Source organism: Uranotaenia lowii, chromosome 3 (genome assembly GCF_029784155.1).
Source record: "Uranotaenia lowii strain MFRU-FL chromosome 3, ASM2978415v1, whole genome shotgun sequence".
Taxonomy (NCBI): Eukaryota; Metazoa; Arthropoda; class Insecta; order Diptera; family Culicidae; genus Uranotaenia; species Uranotaenia lowii.
In genome coordinates, this window is record NC_073693.1 from 318,064,757 (window position 1) to 318,084,731 (window position 19,975).

General features: G+C 35.4%; 2 protein-coding genes across 8 annotated transcripts in view; one reads left to right on the forward strand and one right to left on the reverse strand.

Annotated features, from left to right (window-relative positions):
- The window catches only part of LOC129755003 (ABC transporter G family member 20), a 185,659-nt gene extending 166,302 nt beyond the window's left edge, over positions 1 to 19,357 (forward strand). For all 7 annotated transcript variants that reach the window (XM_055751295.1, XM_055751292.1, XM_055751293.1 and 4 more), the window contains exons 4-9: positions 8,286 to 9,227; positions 9,289 to 9,508; positions 9,576 to 9,753; positions 9,815 to 10,001; positions 10,070 to 10,335; positions 18,515 to 19,357. In XM_055751295.1, the coding sequence (XP_055607270.1) occupies positions 8,286 to 9,227; positions 9,289 to 9,508; positions 9,576 to 9,753; positions 9,815 to 10,001; positions 10,070 to 10,335; positions 18,515 to 18,816 (2,095 nt within the window). In that variant the 3' untranslated portion in view covers positions 18,817 to 19,357. The remainder of the gene's footprint in view (positions 1 to 8,285; positions 9,228 to 9,288; positions 9,509 to 9,575; positions 9,754 to 9,814; positions 10,002 to 10,069; positions 10,336 to 18,514) is intronic.
- On the reverse strand, positions 14,082 to 19,884 carry LOC129755004 (uncharacterized). The gene is made up of 6 exons (XM_055751300.1): positions 15,828 to 19,884; positions 15,609 to 15,705; positions 15,225 to 15,557; positions 15,045 to 15,159; positions 14,669 to 14,790; positions 14,082 to 14,575 (listed from the first exon to the last, which is right to left on the reverse strand). The coding sequence occupies exons 3-6, from the start codon at positions 15,504 to 15,506 to the stop codon at positions 14,228 to 14,230; spliced, it is 867 nt and encodes a 288-aa protein (XP_055607275.1). The 5' UTR covers positions 15,507 to 15,557; positions 15,609 to 15,705; positions 15,828 to 19,884; the 3' UTR covers positions 14,082 to 14,227.
- Between the last annotated feature and the right edge of the window lie 91 nt (positions 19,885 to 19,975).

Genomic DNA, 19,975 nt, shown 5'->3' on the forward strand with positions numbered 1-19,975 from the left:
GTGGAAAATTATGCGTAAAAATTATCAGGAACATGTTAATAGATGACAATCGAAAAGTTTTAACATCCGATTACAAATGAAAATGTAATTAAATTAAAGGATGATTATCTTGAAAATAATTGATACTGTAACAAAGTTTATTGATTTCACTAATGATTTCTTGTTCTCTAAAGTTTGGGTAGCTTAAAATAAATTTTCATTATAAAACACAATTCTCAAATCAATCCACAGCAATTAAGTTCCAACCATTATTGAGGTGCATATTTACATTGAAAAGACACACACGCATTCGTAAACCTTCGAAAAGGGCAAATATATTATCATCTGGTGGGCATTCGTGTCATTTGAGTTTGCTTTGCGATTGAACCATGAAATTTATGCGGGCATATTTGTAAATAGTTTGAGCATAATTATTTTATTTATACGAATTGCGTAAACACACTGTTATCTAATCGTTTTCAGAGAGCGTATTTCAATTAGATGCATTAGCAAATGTAGATCATACAGGTATCACGTCCCATATATTAATCATTTTAAGTGTGATTTCGGTTAAGATAACAATGGGTTATCTTAATGATGCCTTAACAGCCTGAAGGGCTGTTAGTGCATAAAAAAGCTTATTTCGAAGAGCTTGCTCATTTTTTAAATGCTTCATTTCCCAAAAAAAGGATGCAGATTAATATATGAAAATTAAATGAGATATTATTTTATCAAATCACTCATTTGAAGTACTTTTTTTTTCAACTGTATAGAAAAAAATTCTAAGCTTTCTTTTGAGTCAGATCTTTGCAAAAATTATATAAAATTCGTTTAGGGAATAATTTTTTCAATAACAGTTAGAGAAGTTAATCTGAACCTGAATAATGACTATTTTTTTAAAAAATGTGTATCCAGCCAGAAGGTACTTCAAATCATATTTTCGGAAATAACTGAAAGGGAAATGAATTTTTTTCCCCATTACAATAAATACTGAACAGATTCCAAAGAATCTCTATAACTAGCCAGTCATTCAATCTTTGGATATCTGATAATAAGGCGGGGTGAGTTCCATTGAAAGCGTCTAACAGGATTTCGAATGTTCTGCAGGATTTTTTTCTACTCAAAGTACTTATAATAAAAAAAAACAATCATCAACAGCGCTTGTAAAATAACTTTCAGGGTCAAAATGAGAAGTCTCCAGGGTCATAAATTTCAATTCTTATTAATAAATATCAGAAATGAAGTTAATTCTGTACAAATGGTAAAAATTTTTCAAGAAAAATCAGTTGAGAAAATAATAAAAATCTTAAGCAGGGATGATAAATGTTACAGATGTCGTTTGACTGTCAGGCGGAAAAAAGTCGCAGTCATTGGAACGGACGGTCATGTAGCTGTTTTATCTTAGTTCCTTTTTGCGAATATCGTTCGAAATGAATGTTACACGGAAAAAAGTCACCAGTCAAGTGAAAGGGTTTGACTCGAAGTTGACGAAAATTAGTGTCGCGAGTTCGCTTGAACAAACTACTAGTGAAGTACCGCGAGAAAAAAAAAAGCTCCGTTTTCAACATGCAACACCTCTAATGGAAGCGTTTAACTTATAGGTGATGAAAATTAGGGTCGCGAGTTCGCTAGAACAAGCGACTAGTTTTAGTACCGGTAGAAATCAGTTAAGCTACGATTCAAACTTCCGACCCCTCTAGTGAAAAGGGTTGCCTTTCAGACTACGTTTTCAAGCAGCTAAAATAATTTCTATTGGTTTTTTCACTAGTAGCTTGTACAAGCAAACTCGTGACACTAATTTTCATCATCTACAAGTCTAAAACTTTTACTCGAAGGGTTCCAAGTTAGAATCGGAGCTAAACTCATTTCTATCGGAACTAACACTAGTTGCTTGTACTAGCGAGCTTGCGACACTTATTTTCGTCACCTACAAGCCAAACTTTTTCACTAGAAGGGTCCCATGTTGAGATTGGAGCAAAATAAACTTCTCGTGGTACTAACAATAGTCGCTTGTACTAGCGAACTTGCGACACTAATTTTCATCACCTACAAGTCAAACCCTTTTACAACATGGGTCGCAAGTTAAAATCGGAACTAGGGGGAACAACAATTATGTGTACAAAAACTATATTCACATAAGAACACATCTGTTTCCTATACATTGGAGTTATTTTTGTGTTCAAATCTCCTTCAGACTAAAAAAAACGATTTTTTTTATAACTGTTGTCACAATTTCCTAACCTCAAACCGTGCGGGTAAAATGCGTCTATTTATGTTTTTGGCAATATTTCCGTATAATATTAGGCCGGAACAAATTTCAAATCCTTCTTTTGTCACTCGGAGTTGGAACATCGCGAGGGGGGGGGGGGGACAATAAAAAATAATGCGAAAAACAAACAAATTGGAATAAATTGCACGGAAGCTTGTATGCGAAAAAAATTGCATACTATATCGTTGCACAAAACTTGTCAATCAAGTAATTTTTTACCGAATAATTCAATCAAATCAAGAAAACAAAAGGTGAAATAACATCCATTTTCTTATACCTATTTGTTTTTTGGTCTTTTAATCTTACAGATATTGGAATTTTCAATCGAAATTTACATAAATTACTTCAAACTTTATTTATTTCCCCCTTCGGGTTTTTTGAAATTTCGAAGGGGGGGGGGGGGGTGACAAAAGAAGAAATTGATATTTGTGCCAGCCTTATTGGAAATGATAGAAACGGTTACTGTCATACGACAAAGCTGATGTTTTATAATTTTTTTTTCTTTTATTATTTTATGGAATTAACAAAAGATTGAGTTGCCGAATGATGGAGGCAGCTCATCCATAAGAAAAACTTTATCAAATCTGTTTTGAGATCTTCAATTCTCTTTAAGGGTGTTAATTAGAGCTTAAATTCGAAGTTTCGATGATAATAATCATATATTTATTCTGTTTAACCTGTTATTTTAGGATAACGGCATTTTACAAACATGATGGAAGCATACAAAAACACTCCCTTATTCCATTTTCAAACCATTATAAAACTATCATAAAAGTTTAAAGTTGTTTCATTTCTAAGGTTCATTTGAATAAGAAACAAAAACCACCCAACAATTTGTTTTGAGCTTCTTTACGTATAATTTTAAAAGCCAAAATATTACACCAAAAGGTATTCAAACCTGGTATGGTTTTTTAAGTTTTTTTTTAATTGGTGAATTCATAAAATTTTTTCGTGCCTTATGTACAAAGCGTGTCACTTTCAGAATGCATTGATAAGATATATTGTCTTGTTGGCCATTTCGTCAAACGGCCGAAAGCGCATTTAACCCGAAAGGTCTATTTAGGAAACCATTCCAATTCAAAAAAAAACTCGTGGTACTTGTGGCTTTAATTTCCATTAATTTGTTTTAATTACGCGTTTTATCTCCCCAAAGGCACGGCGTAACATATTTTGCATGACTGTCAATGTCATTTAAGTCTCTGAGAAATTTTATGGGAAACGTCATGCGACTGTTACGATTTTCAACTTCATTTGAATGACATTCTCAAGCCTGGGCTACATTTTTTCATTTCAAACGTATAGGTATAAGATAAAAGGAATTTTTAAAACTTCGTTGAATTTGGACTGTTTATAAATTAGATACGGAAAACATTGAATGTAAAACAACTATTTACTTACGGGTCAAATTCTCATTTCCAAATCTGAATTTGGTACGTGGAATTAAAAACCTTAATTACAATTCAGAAAATATTTTCACGTTAACATCTGCAATTTAAAGATTGTGGTAGAAATTAATTCATTTTTATCAACAACAAAATTATTATCAGTGCTCTGAATTGAATTACACAGGTTCACATACTTTTGTCACTTCATAACTTCATATCTTCACACCTCCGAATTTGATTTGAAACAATTAACTGTATCTGAAGAAACACTGAGTTAAGAACAGAATAACAGAATAGAATCATATTTATTTAAAAATTACTCCGATTTGACTTTGTGTTTTGAATTACAATACTTATCAGCCGTTATGTGCCCAACATTCATAAACGATTAAATAATTGCCTAAATAAAATATTTTTAAGCAGTGCCAATTTAAGCTCATATAATTTTTCATTTTTTTTTTGCAAATCCATTATATCTCATGAACTCAAATTCGAAAACAAATACAAATTAAAAGCCCATTTGAAAGCTATATGTACTAAGTACTTAATTTCAAATTAAGCTCAATAATTGTAGTTGAACATATTTTCATGCTATTAATCGAAGCAGATATTTTTTTTTTGTTTTTTCAACTTGGAAATATTTTACCCAAGGTTTTATAAAGAACAAAACCACAAAGCTACATTTTAGTGTCGGAGTCAACCAATTCTTCATAGATTTTAAAGGTAAACTAATAGTCCCTAAATTTTTAAGCTGAATTTTTATATCCTGTCAACCTCTTTTTGTTTTTTAGACTAAGATTGCCAGAAATTTTTCTTTTTTTTTTTTTTATCTGGGCTGGACAAATTCGGCCAATTTTATCCAAAAACCTGGCAAAATCCGGGCATTTAATTTCAAAATTTAAAACTAAGAATCTGGGCAAATTTTGATCAACCTCAGAAATAACTCAACAAAAACCAAGGATAAAAATTGAAAATAAAAATTTTCGTCAAAATTCATCGGCTGATTTCAAATTGTATTTAAGGCAAATTTGGACAAACCTGAAGAAAAATTCAATAAAAAATCAGAAGAAAATACTAGATTTTTTTTACTTACAAATCAGCAGATTATGAAGTGCATTTCAAGCATCCGAATAACTGTAAATGTTTAGATACTAGCCAACGCGGTGCGCTTTGCTACACCATCCAAAAACTATGCAAATTTGTCAAAATTTTTAAGAATGATGAACTTAGTGAAATAAAAGCTGAAGTTGAGTTGGAATGTTTGAGTTTAGTTGTCGAATAAGTAGGTATAGTTTGCGTTTTTTTTATCTTTGTATCTTGATTTGAAAGTTTGACCTTGTTGTTTTGATTTTTAGAAAATTTATGATTCTTAACTCAATTGCATGAAAGAAAATGGTTTGGTTTTTTCCTCATAGAAATAATTATCTGATTCAATATAAATGATCATAAATCTTTGATTCTTAGATTTATTGGGATCTTTTAGTATTGGAATTATTTGATTGATTTTTATAAACATTAGTGATATGTTCTGATCTGTTATCTGTTTTTTGGAAAGGATTTAAATAAATTAAATCATCTGAATGTATCAAAACTTGTTCAAAATTACAATAAATCATCAATGATGTAAAAAATTCTGAATGTCGAGGTGATTTTAAAGTATTATAGAAACCATCGCCCAAAAAACTCTTATACACCAAATTTCACATTGATCGGATAAACAGTTTTCGAATCCAAAAAGGACAGACAGACAGACAAACATTCATTTTTATATGAGAGCCCTGATTTATTTAAATGGGATGAGTGTTTCAATACGAAGTATCATTCAATAAAAGCAAAACTGTTTTGGCCAATGATGTGACGATGTCAATTCGCTTATATTTTTCTTTAAAAAGGTTTGATGAACGCAAACGCTTTCAAGTAAAGTGTCTTTAGTTTTGAATGGAAATACATATTAATAATAATCAAAAATATATCGAAAATATTTCGAATTTATCATATTTCTAATAATTTAGTATTGGAGCCCCCCTTTACAAAAAACGATGATATAGTACCATATATTATTCATAACATAAAAAACTTCATTTTATGCCAAATTTGATCATAATTGTTTGAAAATCTTCCGTAGCATTTAACAATGTTCTGTAACATTTAACAATGAACTTGGGAAAGACCCCCCCCCCCTTTAATCGATGGGATTTTAAATATAATTACTCATCTAAATATAACAAAACCAAAAAACCAATATTTTCGATCATTTCATTGTTTTTAAATATGTTTAGGAAGAAAATTTGAAAGTCGCATGTAAATTAATCAGATTGTGTCATAAAATGATATTCTTGTATGGAACTCACTCCTCTCTCAAGTCGAAGGGCTCTGAAACTATTATAGAAACCATTCCCTGTCCTCGAAACCAAATTTTCGTCAATCGGTCCAGTTTATGCTGAGTCTATAGGGAACAGACAGATAGACAGACAGTCAAACATTCATTTTTATATAAACAGATGAACATCTTTACATAAATACTTTATTTAATTTGCTTGATATTAAAGATTGTATAAAAGGCCACCGAAAGGGGTTTAACTTTTAGGCAATAATTGCGTTGCTACGCAACGATCGAGTCGAAATTTATACACGGGGATTTTTTCGGCACGGTCAATTGATTCCTGTTTTCAAATTTAGTAGCAAACAATAGAGAAAGTGATCGTCCTATATTTTTGCAATTATTACTTTACAATGAATTCGGAAGTGCATCTGGAAAATGCTTGGCAATTGACTTTCATACAAACTGTTTATGACATATTCCAAGTTGAAAGCGCAACGGAGTTCGTATGGGATCAGCTAGTGTTTTTATAAAGAAAATTTATCGCATAAGAACTTTGTCCAAGAGCGTAACTTCGTTTTTTATCAGAAAAAAATTTATTAGCTGATTAATAAGGACATGTCTTTTTGCATTTATAAACAGTAAATTCTATTGAAACCACTGTTGAGTGCCTAGCGCGGTATAGCATGACTACTTTTCATGCAATACTTCGCGAGACCCCAGCAGTGATGCCAATTGAATTTATTTTTATCGATGCCAAAAGACATACCCCTGTTAACAGCTAATAACTTTTATGCCTAATTGGATACGAAGTTACGGTCTTGGACAAAGTTCTTCAGCGGAAAATTTCCTTTAGAAAATTCAAAAAATGACAAAAAACCATTAGGGAACATCCATAAATGACGTAGCATTTGAGGGGGAGGGGGGGAGTTTAACTATGTGTGACGAGATGTGACGAGAGGGGGGGTAGGGGTTCAAGTAAAGCTACGTAGCTTTGATTAAATATCGAAAAAAAAATCAAAATTGAGCAAAATTATGCCTAATTAAATCTCTCTGAACATGTAGCTTTTGACTCCTACTGCACGACTGCTTTCAAGCGTATCAAGGAGCGTACATGCAAGAAATGCAATTTATATTTTGCTTCAAATGTTCTCCAAAAGGAGCATAGCAAAATCCACAAGGCCCCAGCCTCGGATAGAAAGATTCGTCCAAAGCGAATTGTAGGCAAAAGAGGACAAGAAGTGCTGGTCATCACTCCGGAGGACGATAGAGAGTGGGTGGAGGTAGCTGACATCGCAGATGCAATTATTCCAGCCGAACAGACGATGGAGGAAAGCTGCCCAACGATTTCATTGAAATCCCGAATGGAGATAATCTGGAGCGACGCAACTGATTGAATACTTACTAGCTAACCTGTTTGTTGAAAGGTAGCTTGATTTTTTTTTGACTGATTGATATGCTTTTTAAAACTTTCATTTATAACTTCTATCCCTTTTTTTGTTATTTTTTGTATTATTCTAAATTAAATATCGATTTTTAAAAGTGGGGGGGGGGGGGGTTTATTAAAGCTACGTTATTATCTAGGTGGGGTCTATGACTTTGTGACGAAATGCTACGAGGGGGGAGGGGGGTGGTATAAAAATTCGAAAAAAAAGCTACGTCATTTATGGACGTTCCCTTAGCAGGCTCGATTTCACAAAAGAAAGCAAAATTTTGTTGATTTTTCAGTACAAAATATTAAATTTTAATATACAAACCTTAAAGTTTAAATTTACACATGTAAACGTTGGTTAACAATTCTGCAAAAAATAGTTTTTCTTAGATCCCAGGGATTGAGGAATTTGAAAATGACCCCAAATCGACTCAGTCTACTGATCTAAGGAAAATATATTGTCAACCTCTGACTCCTAGTTTTCATAATAAAACTATCATAGAGTCTGAGTTGAGTTGATCCGGGACTTCAATATTGTGGTTCGGTTAAAATAATCAAAAAATTTAGAAATATTTCATGAAATCGGTATTTAAATTTTGAATTACTGCAACTGGTGATTACGATAAAACAAAGAAGTCATATGCATCAAAAGAGGTTCAACAAATTTAGCTTTATATAAACAAGTTTGCAGATATTATTGAAGAATTCTACTGCTTGTTATTCACTAACGAAGAATGCTATAACAAGATTTGGTTTCAAACGTTATAATTGAATCTAAACCTAATATTTTTTCTGTTTGGGCTTTCCTAGCAAGTACTCTAATGATCGGAATTTTGTTTTGTATTAGCAAGAAATTTTATGACTTTATGACTCACGAAACCTCCTTTCTTTCACTTACAGCTACGGCTTACTCGGAGCATCAGGATGCGGCAAAACCACACTTCTTTCCTGTATAGTTGGACGTCGACGATTGAACTCCGGAGAAATTTGGGTTCTAGGTGGCCGACCCGGATCATATGGATCGGGAGTCCCTGGACCCCGGATAGGCTACATGCCTCAAGAGTTGGCGCTATATGGAGAATTTACAATCAGAGAAACGCTAATTTATTTTGGATGGATTTGTGGCATGAACGCCGATCAAGTCGATGAGAAGACAGAATTCCTACTTAAACTGCTACAGCTACCAAATGCTTCTAGATTTGTGAAAAACTTATCCGGAGGACAGCAGCGACGAATGAGCTTGGCTGCTGCTTTACTTCATTCGCCAGAGCTTTTGATCCTTGACGAACCTACGGTGGGTGTCGATCCCGTTCTTCGACAGAGCATTTGGGATCATCTGGTAGAGATAGTCAAAAACGGTCAAACTACAGTCATCATCACAACGCACTACATCGAGGAAACTCGACAAGCTCACGTCATCGGGCTTATGCGAGGAGGAAAGTTCCTTGCTGAAGAATCGCCTGCCGATCTGCTGGCTCAATACCAGGCTGAATCTCTGGAAGATGTGTTCCTTAAGCTCTCGGTTCTACAGAACATGGGCAAGCGACGGAGGTCTTCCATCGCTCAGGAAGTGATCGAGTCTATAAGAATTCCTGCCATTGCCAATCCGGCGCTGGATATGTCCTCGGAAGATGACCACGGAGAAATTTCCGGAGAGTTTGGTGATAACATATCAATGTCTTCCCGGGGTCCTGATTCGATAACGCCAGAAATTCAGGCGCCTCCCTTGCCGCCAGAAGAAGACGTCAAAGCACCCTTAATCGAGTACTTTAAGATTTTCAAACCAAATCATATGGGAGCCCTCATCTGGAAGAACTTCCTGTGGATGTGGCGTAACGTTGGGTGGGTTCAACAAATTCAATCCTCGCAATGTAATTTTTTTCATTGTTTGTTGCAATTTCAGTGTCATGGCTTTCATCATTGGACTTCCGGTCGCACAGATTATCCTCTTCTGCTGGGCCATCGGACATGATCCAACCGGTCTTCGGGTTGCTGTCACGAATCACGAACTGGAACTGGCCAATATGTCTTCGACCCTGGAATGTCCCGCCTATACCGGATGTAACTACACCCTGCTAAGTTGTCGCTATTTGGCGAATCTAAGGAATCGGAGCGTTGATGTGGTATGTATTTCTTATACAAAATTTGGATTCAACAAATCTACAACAAAGTTTGTTTAAAATATTTCAGCAACTATTCGAAACGGAAGATATGGCCAGGGAGCAAGTCAGTCGAGGTAAAGCATGGGCTTCACTGGTATTTTCCCATAACTATTCGGAAGCTCTGGTGGAACGATCGGAAAACATTCGTAACGCTCAGGAGTGGACTTTGGATGCTGCGAGCATGGCTGTTACCATGGATATGTCTAGTAAGTAGTAAAGTCTATACCATTTTTTATCAAGTCTAACGTCCAAATTTTATCTTAAAAGACCAACAGATCGGAACACTTCTCTATCGAGATATTCAGTACGCATACTTTGCATTCATCGAGAGCATCCTAAGTGATTGTGAAGTCAACCCATCAAATGGAAGGATTCCGATCCAGTGGAAACAACCGATCTACGGAGAGATTTCACCCAACTTTACTGACTTTGCTGCTCCTGGTGTCATTTTGACGTGAGTCCACCAGCCATTGTATCAAACCAACTTAATTTACTTCTAAATTTTTGGTTTAACCCATTCAGCATCATCTTCTTCCTGTCGGTGGCGCTCACTTCTGGTGCTATGTTGATCGAGCGTAACGAGGGTATCCTTGAAAGATGCCTGGTATCGGGAATTACTGGTATCGAAATCCTGTTCTCCCATGTAACTACCCAGTTTCTGGTGATGTGCTTCCAGACCGCACTTGTGATCGTGTTCAGTTTCTACGTGTTCGATATTACCAACCGGGGCGAGATCGTGTGGGTGGTGCTGCTCACCATTATGACCGGACTTTGCGGGATGTGTTTCGGTAAGTCTTCAAGAATCGCATGTGTCGCTACTTATTAAAGCGAAACTACATGAGATCCAGGATTTGCTTTTACCCTAATGAAAAAATCTATAACAAGTTTAAAATCATCTATTTGCAACGCAAGCTCTGTGGAAAAAAAAACTTAGATCAAGCACCGTTAAATAACAGATTATATGTGATCTCAATATTCTGGCTGATAAAGAGATTTGAAGCAGGAAGCGGAACAGCGAAAATGTTGCCACTAATTGCTATCAAGCATTCTTTCATCCAAAGTAAAAAATTATTAGAAGTATATGCGGTAGCAGAAATCTCTTTCTAAAACTAAATCTTCCGTTTGTCTAAAGAGTTTCCACATCATTGAGGCGACTTTCGCCTATCAAGAACAAATTTTACCTTTATATTGTTACTTCAAATTTGAACATGTATGTATGTATGGTTCCCCCGTGGGTAGCAAGGTCCAGCCTATGTCTGTGTGGCTTGGCCTTCGAATTTCTTCTCAGGCTTCCACGGCCGATGGTTCGTCGACGGAAGGCATCCAACCTTCAGAGACCTACAATGGTTGGCAATCCACTCCGCTTGCAATAGTCTCTTCAGATTAACCCCAGATGGATTCCCTCTGAAATATATAATTATTTTTACAATGAAACGCATCTTACCTGTCGGCCACTAATGGGATTCGAACCCAAAAGTTTTTCTTGCCGATACCAGGATTCGAACCCAGTACGCCTGGGTTACCAGACTCGCGCCAGCCTATCCACTAGACCACATCAGAGCTAAATTACTTCAAATTTGAACATATATAAAAATTTTAAAAGGTAAGAATTACGCAAATTCTAGTGCAATAAATACAAGTAAAGATAGTTTGAAAAAATTATGATGGACATGATTGCTCTCACGATATATGACAAAGACAAATTATTTGACAAGAACTTCAAAAAAAAAATTTCTCGCTTGCGCTTTCATTACGTTTTAATAAAAAAAAACTTGAAATTTGTATCTCACAGCTAGAATATGTTGTCAAGACAATAAATATACAAAATGCCAAAAAAATTTATCAAATAGTTTATGTACGTTTTAATATTAAACTGTTTGTTTACATATTGTTTCATGCTCGAGTTCTTAAAATATTGGAATTCATATAAACATTTCTCATTTAAAAATTTATTGTATATGTACTGTACCTCTGTACATATACAATAAATATTATAAATAATTGTAGTTTTTTCCAGTAAAGTATTATAAATAATTGTAATTTTTTACATAAACAATTGACCAAAAACGACGAATTTAAGCGTTTCGATGTTTCACCAGAGTATTTTTGGTAATGATCAAAGTGTAAATTTTTGATTAAATGGTATGATTAAAGTATGGAACTTTAACTTTGCAAAGCAAGATCTCGATCTTGAAAATACAAACAAAAATATAGCTAGGCAATGAACATTGAAATAATACATTCAATTTATAATTTTTGGGAATAACAGTTACCGTTTTGAAGAGTACCAGGAAAAATTCGTTAAAAATGGCTAAACACTAGCTTCTCGTTCGTTTGAAAAAAGTGCTGCTATTAAGCCTCTTTTCTTTAATCCTGATAACTGAAATCTATGATTTTTTTGCACCACGGAGGGTAACCGTTTTCATGACTCTCAGAAAAAAATTCAGAACATTTTTTGGCTTATGCCCCACCTATTGTAGGTCTTGGGCGACTACAAAATCTTATGCAATGGATGATACGGTCAAAATTTGGTCAAGGGAAAACGCGTGTAAACCGGTGAAATCGTTATTTAAAAAAATCAAATTAAATTTCTTTTTCAAGTTTAATAAGTTTAAAATTCAGGAAAAATATTCAGTTAGGCTTCTGCTTTTTCAAATCCGAATTGGTGGGACTTACGCTTAACCCCTGCCATCAGATTTTGTACAGCCACCTTGTCCATCTTCTACTCCGCAGAAAGCCATTTTGCCTTGAATTGCTGCTCGTCCTTAGCAGTTTTTTTGGTCTTCTTTAGATTCCGCTTGACAATAGCTCAGTATTTCTCAATTGGGCGGAGCTCTGGCGTGTTGGGAGGGTTCTTGTCCTTGGGAACCACCGGCACGTTGTTGGCGGCGTACCACTCCATGGTCTTTTTACCGTAATGGCAAGATGCCAAATCCGGCCAAAACAGAACGGAACAACCGTGTTTGTTCAGGAAAGGCAGCAGACGTTTGTTCAAACACTCTTTAACGTAAATTTCTTGGTTGACAGTCCCGGAAGCTATGAAAATGCTGCTTTTCAAGTCACAGGTACAGTTTCATGTGCTTGAAAATATATGCTACCTTTCCCCTTCCTTTTACTGTATAAAACTCCTGTCTCGGAAGCTGCTTGTAGTCGGCTTTGACGTAGGTTTCGTCTTCCATTACCACGCAGTCAAACTTTGTCAGCATCGTCGTGTTCAGCCTCCGGGATCGCGCTTTGGCCGTCGTATTTTGTTTATCATTGCGATTTGGATTCACTACCTTCATGTAAGTCGATAGTTCGGCTCGTTTTTTGGCTCGATGCACGGTTGTAGACGATACACCCAGCTTATTTGCGGCATCTCGGAGAGAGAGGTTAGGGTTTCGCTTGAAACTACCGGCAACTCTCTTTGTCGTCTCAGCGGCTTCCGGTTTTCGATTTCCCCCCGATCTAGACTTCCTGGCTGTCGATAAATGTTCCCCAAACATTTTAATTACATTTGTAACGGTTGATTTGGCAACTTATTGAGATTTTGCCAGCTTTGCGTGCGAGTAGCTCGGATTTTCGCGATGCGCGAGCAAAGTTTTGATACGCTGCTCTTCTTCCTTGGACGGCATTTTGACAACTGAAGAGTTAATTCCAAAATCAAAATAGGAGCAACATTCTACACACACACACCTTCAAAATGAGGGATTTTCAGGTTTTTTAAATGCAAAATTGAAAGAAATACGTCAAGTTGATATTGGCCAAATTTTGACCGTATCACCCCTTATCTAAAGAGTTGGGCAAATAATTGAAGGATGTTTTTAAAGTGAGTCCCGCCGAGAAGATTTTGAATTAAAATTGGTCCGTTAGTTTAAATGGTTGCCCATCCCTAGTGTAGTGAAGTCATCAAGTTGTTCAAAGAATTTATACATTTAAAAATGCAATGTTCAAATCGTATAACACAACTTTTGAATAGTCGAAAAGTTTTTGCCTTTCTTTCAGAAAGGTATCTTTAATCATGTTTCGTCAGTCTAGTCATAACATAACTACACAATTCATTAGCGATTTCTATATGTCTTACTCTCCACTTATCATCTTCCTTAACCGAGAAAGTACTCATTTCTAAATGAGTACTTTGATACTCTTACCCAGAATATCTGGCAACACTGTTGTATTATCACGAACCCAATCTGAGTAGTCAAGCTTAACCTTGTGATGATGTAAATATCCACGGTAAAAATAAAAAACTCAACAGTGAGGATTTTGTACGCAACTTGGACAAAAAGTGCAGGGACTTGATGGTAAGTTTAGTGCATTTAACTCAACTTTAAGTTTAGTGTGATTTACTGAACGTTGAGTTTAATGCATTTTACTCAACAGTACGTTTTTTTTACATTTTCTAGCCGGTGCGTAAAATTGTATGGGGGTAATAAAAATGAGAAATCTTAGTATATTAACGTAATCCAAATGAAGTAGATTCAATACTAGGAAAAAATAAAATAATTAGGTAGTGATATTTAAATTCCTGGCAAATATTTGAGTTACTTTTTTAATTTATTGATGATTAACAATGGAGAAATGATATATGTAAAGCGATAACAATCCTAACAACTTTGTCGACGTATATTAAAAAGATTTCCGAAACGGATCTGCTGAACCTTTAATTCGAATACGGGGTGTAGTAAATATAATGCCGTATTATGTGAGCGCCGTATGACTTCGCTGAAATTCGTCTAGCCTCGCTGAGACTCTTCGGACCATGATCCTGCTACTATTTTTCAAAATTCTCCAAGTTGTGATGGCTATGAGGTCGAACAACTTCTGCAGGATGGGTGGTACTTTGATGTTCAAAGGTTGGAAGGATTTCAGCAAAGTGTCTAGCGCGGTCAAACCCGACGATCCGCAAGGTATGATGATTTTATCCAATACAGTGAAGTATTCGCCGGATTCTTCGGGAGTACCGACGCAGATGAGACGGTATTGGCTGCCTGTATACCACATAACGAATTCCTCTACAGCATCCCGAGCGGTGAAGTGTTGATTTTGCTAGAAATTTTAGATTGTATTAATTTTTGTTGCAGTTCACATGTTTAGACGAATAAGACTTAAGGTAATCAATTGATTAATTTTTTTCCATACCGGTATCCATTTGATCAGTGGAGATGCAAGCGTTTCGTCTGCCGAACATGCCTCTTCTATACATTTTTTTATCCCCTGGTTAGAGAGCAGTTTGATGAGCCTAAGGCCTCCTTTAATGAGCACTAAAAAATAGGATCAGATTTAGATTTCAGGCAGCTACTTAACTATCGAAAAAAAAACTTAAGAAACCAACGAAAAGCTGATGTTCGACTCAACCAAGATGGGTAAGCAATTATCGCTTAAACCCCAATGAAAAAATAAAAATAAAATATTTTCTAAGCAAATGTTTGAATTAAATAAAACTGATTGCTAACCCAATGAAAATTTCATTCAAAAACGAAATACAAACAGAATTCGAAACTTATTGATACATTACCATCTGTTACTGAATCCCAGCCACTTTCGATCATTATAAGACCCCGACGGAGCGTAAGGTCCAAACTAACGTTTGCGTCATATCCAGGGTTTAAATTTTCGAAGGTTTTCCGTATCTGTGAATAAAAAACAAGTAAATACTTTATGGAATTATGAAAGAATAACAAAAATCAATACTTACTACATCCCCATCGTACGCGATTAAATGTGGGAAGATTTGAATTATTTCTACCGCATCGGAATGTTTAAAGTTGATTAACCATTTCAACAACGGTTGGCAATTTTCCATGCCTTCAGTTATGAAGCGGCGATTGTAGCTGATTGGTTGTAATATGGCAATTTTAGCGGCATCGTCTCGCAAATAGCTGGGATATTGTGTTTCTTCTCCCGTTTTTTTGCGTAGAAATTTTTTCTTGTCGTTATCAACACCTTTCCGCATATTTCGACAGCGCCACTCAATCATGCCAGTATGGCTTCCACAGGCTTTTCCACCGAAACGCCAAAAGAAATGCGACTGAAATAATAGAAACAGTGAGATAAGGTTTGATTTTAAAAATATGCATACTTCTTTCGGCGAATCGGGAATGCTCAAATTTGCCAGCTGTGGAAAAGTGTCGACAATACCTACATCCAATTGGTGTTTTTCTTGCCACGATGGATACCTGCAAAATACATAACAATTTAAACTATCGTTCAATTATATCGTGATTCATACATGAATTGGCCATTTGGCATTTATTGGTCTGTTTTATCATGGTGATGTCTTAATTCATAATCTACTTACCGCCCTTATAAAATATTTTTTCCAAAAAAATAATCAGTTAGAACTCGACACATTTTTTTCAAGAGTTAATCTGATTACCTGTAAAGAAAAGAACAAAAAAAATTAAGTCATATTTTCATTTAACGACAAATATTAAAATTTACCTCTTTTTTAATAACAGCTGGTTCCTCGTTTTCACGATGGGGAACTTCGTTTTGAAAAACTGTTGTTTCCACAAGTGGTGTTTCCTTCCGTGCTATGTGAGTCAATATTCTTAACCTCAACCCTTTCTCAAATATTCCGATATCCTTTAAATCTTCATCGGTTAAATTGTACAAAATCTCTTGATTGATTTTGTGCTGTTGGAATGCATCTGAAACATTTAAAAACATCGTTTTAAAATAGTTGCAAATCAAACTAATTAGGTGTTTGATAAACAGTTGCTAAAATAAAAACAAAAAAATATTCGTATTGAAGCGAATATACAATAACCGTGCGGTTAGGAAGTTTATGACGTTTGAGCCTCTTAATTCTAGATTTATAGATATCCAATCATGCAGGACACATTGGTTAAAAACAGATTAACAATCACTTCACATACATGAAACAGTTTTTGCAAAAATACTTTACCTAAATTTGGAATAACAATTGGGGCATAGTACTGCCCTTTAATTATCATCAGACGTTTTACGTTTTTTTTTACGATTGCTTTCCATTGATGACTTTGGAAGCATTTTTAAAATTGAACATCATCCACTCTAAGTTCCTGGATTATGAAAAAGAAAGCATTAAATGCAAATTTTGATGATCGGACAGTGAAAAGGACTACAATGAAATCTAACCTAAAATATCAATTCGGATGCGTAATAAACAATACCAAATGTTAATGTTATCTTACCAATCAATTTCAAAATTTCCTTTTAAATTCTGTTTTGTAGATTGCCTTTTAAAAGTCTTAAACTATACTCGAACGAATCTAATAGCGTTTCCCCGGTGAACCTCAATTGGAAGCTGATAGTTAGGTTTCAAATATCCGAAAGATTTCCGGAACCGGAAATTATCTTTTTCTCCGTACATCGGAAGAAACACTCACCCGTTACCCGCTTGCGGCTGTCGGCGTCCAACTGCTCCAGTAAATGGTCCATTTTCCGGCAGAAATTAAAACGAAATTGCAGCGTCCAACCAAAAACAACTTCCACAACACAAACAAAATGACAACTTCAAAACTACTCAACTCAAAGTTTTCTGGAAAAAACTTTTGAGATGCATAAAAAATAAGAAAAAAAATCAATGCAAGAGAGAGTAAATGTCAAAAAACTCTCGGTTGCGTAAAAATAACTTACTCGGTAAGTTTTGTAAATTTGGCGTGTCTGTACCGCGTTTTTTATCATTACCTGTCAGCAGCAATACTTGATCTATTGTTCTCGATTGCGAATTGGGCATAGCATGAGGAACCAAAACAAACAATGTTTTCGTTCTGCTCGCGGCAGCAGAAGTCTGCTGTTGTTCGGACGCCGCGCCGGAAGAAACCGTAAGTTTCAACATTTGGCATATTAGTGAAAATGTGAATAATTGGAAGAACAATATAAGAAACAATTATTTATAGATTGAATGAAGAATTCAAAGTGTTTTAAGTTTTGAAAAATATTGAGAAAAATCAAAAAAATAATGAAAGTTAATTTAAAGTTTCTCAAATTATTTCAGCTGCTAAACTACTAAATTAATGTGACATGATCAAAACACGACGAAAAAGTGAGCTAGTCCAAGTTATCTTTATTAAAACAAACCCAGTTCTCGATTCTGTAGTGATGTCTAGCCTCTATAAAATTTTTGATATTGTAATTTCTAATGAAAACAGCTCAAATACATTTTAAGGCCCTCAAAGCCAACGGGGTCTAAGCAGTGTTCTTTTCATTAGCGGTTTAATTTTGCCGCTAGGTTTTGATTGATCTAGCGAGTTAGAAAGATCCGCAATTTGTTGGTTCCGCTAATTGAAAACACCTAACTCCCAACTTGGGGCTCAAGAATAAACTTTTTGTCATTTATCAAGTTCAGGTGACATTGGGCACTATTGTGATTACTTGGATTCGTTGGAGAATGCGTTAGAGGAAGATGTATTTAGTACCATTTTTCTTTCTTTTTTCGCAACATTTAAAGAAGAAAATAACAATAAACTGTGTTCAACAATATAAACTGTTTATCAGCTTTTTTTAAAAGGGCTGAGATATTTACTTTTCACAATACAGCGTTTTAGATATTTTACGGATCAGTTCATGAAAAACTAACACAAAAACACCAAAGAATAAATTGACAATGTTTAGTTGTGTTTCGTCTCGTCTCAAATCAAGGAACTTCAAAGTTCCCAAATGTGAAGTACTTTTTAACAGAAGTAATATCCTGATTATCCGCTCCGAAAGTTTGTTGTTTTTTATACGCTCTTGAGCTAGTAATTTACATACAACAGATAACTATGACACGTCAATACTGAAAAGATACATAAAACGCCCGCTCTTATTGAATCAGATTTTTTTTTTCAAAAATCTGGTAAAGATATTTCTCACCAAAAATTCATCCACTTCATTTGCATATCTCAAGCTCAACAAATGTTATCATTTTGATTTAAAATTTGATAAATTGATAATTTATTTGTTCTTGGAAAGTATTAATTGCTAAATTGCGGAGTAACTCATTCATATTTTTTCTTGTAGGTTTCGTGGTGTCCTGCGCCTGCGATAACGAACGGTCGGCCACCTACATGGCGATGGGCAGCTTCCTGCCGATTGTGATGCTGTGTGGCATCATCTGGCCCATCGAAGGGATGCATCCGGTAGTCAAGATTTTCTCCGTCTTCCTGCCCCTAACCAAATCCACCGAATCCCTTCGCTCCATGCTGCAGCGTGGCTGGCACATCGAGAACCCTAATGTTTACATCGGCTTTGCCTCCACGACCGTCTGGATCCTGATCTTCCTCACCATCAGTATATTGTTGCTCAAGTTTAAGAAGGGCTAGAGGAGCTGACCCATTCTAGATTCATCCCATATCGTTTTACAATTCTTGCTCAAGGGGTAACTGTGGACTTTCATTGTTACGAAGGCTTTCTTAGGGTAATTAGATTGTCTCTGTTTTCTAAGGGAATGATCCGAATTTACTGTACTGTCTTAGATAGATTCAATTGATTTCTGTTTTCTGAACGGAGAGAACTGATGAGCGATAGTTTAAAGATGAAAAAAAACTTGAAAGATTTTATTATTTGTAAGTCAGGCATACTGTGTATATAATCCCCCAGTCTCTAATTTATGAATCATGAACAATAGTTTTAAAAGAAGTATACGTTTAAAAGAAAGTGTGACTAGGTTTAACTTCTACCTTTATTTTTGTGTCTCTTCAAATTCGTTTGTGATGGTTTAACTCTAAAGGCAGATATAAAATTAAAATTGAAAAAAAAATAAAGCTATCTACTTTAGTTCGGCAAGTTGCCAAACCAATTTAGCAGGAACACATTTACACGCTCCACCGAGCAGCTAATAAAGTGGTTACAATTAATTGAAAATTTTAACCGACAGCGCTTAATTTGAATCCGAACTTTCCAGCAAAGGCCAATCCCGCCCATCAGCACCGGAAGTAATAATACGTGTCGATTTGAAGCGTGACTGGTTTTTCGCTTGCCTGGCAGCAGAATCTTAGAGGAAAATGAGGGGAGGCAGCAGGTATCTCAACCTTAAGATCAGAGAAACGGGAGAGATTTAATTAAAGCGTCCTTTTGTGATTTCAGTATTAGTAGGTATCTCTTCAGCCCCGTCAAAAAGGATTCAAGGGAAGAAATAAACGCCCCTCGGTATTTTCTCATCATAACAGACACTGTCAAGTAACGTGATGGGCGCCGGATTGCGGCAGCACTGAATTTTGATCTTCGAGTTTGTCCTCACTAAACCACATGAAAGGATGTTGAACTCTTTGGAAACGTAAAGATGGTGCTTGAAAATTCTTGTTAAGGTCCTGTGAAAAATCGTTAGTCTCTTGGTAAAATATTAATTATTTAACAACCGCATTTAAAAGTGTTATGAACATTTTCGAAACAAACCCTATCTACTTTCTATTCATTCTTTTCTGACAATTTTGTAATTATTGTCATTTTTTGTTACTTTTGACATTTTTGTCATTTTTGTCA

What these genes read in the sequence shown, in the direction of transcription:
- LOC129755004 (XM_055751300.1), bottom strand. Translation starts at nt 15,506, where the DNA reads ATGATTGAGTGGCGCTGTCGAAATATGCGGAAAGGTGTTGATAACGAC. An exon ending in CTGGGATTCAGTAACAGATG is followed by an intron (nt 14,791 to 15,044) that starts GTAATGTATCAA and finishes CCTATTTTTTAG; the next exon opens with TGCTCATTAAAGGAGGCCTT. An exon ending in CACTGATCAAATGGATACCG is followed by an intron (nt 14,576 to 14,668) that starts GTATGGAAAAAA and finishes TAAAATTTCTAG; the next exon opens with CAAAATCAACACTTCACCGC.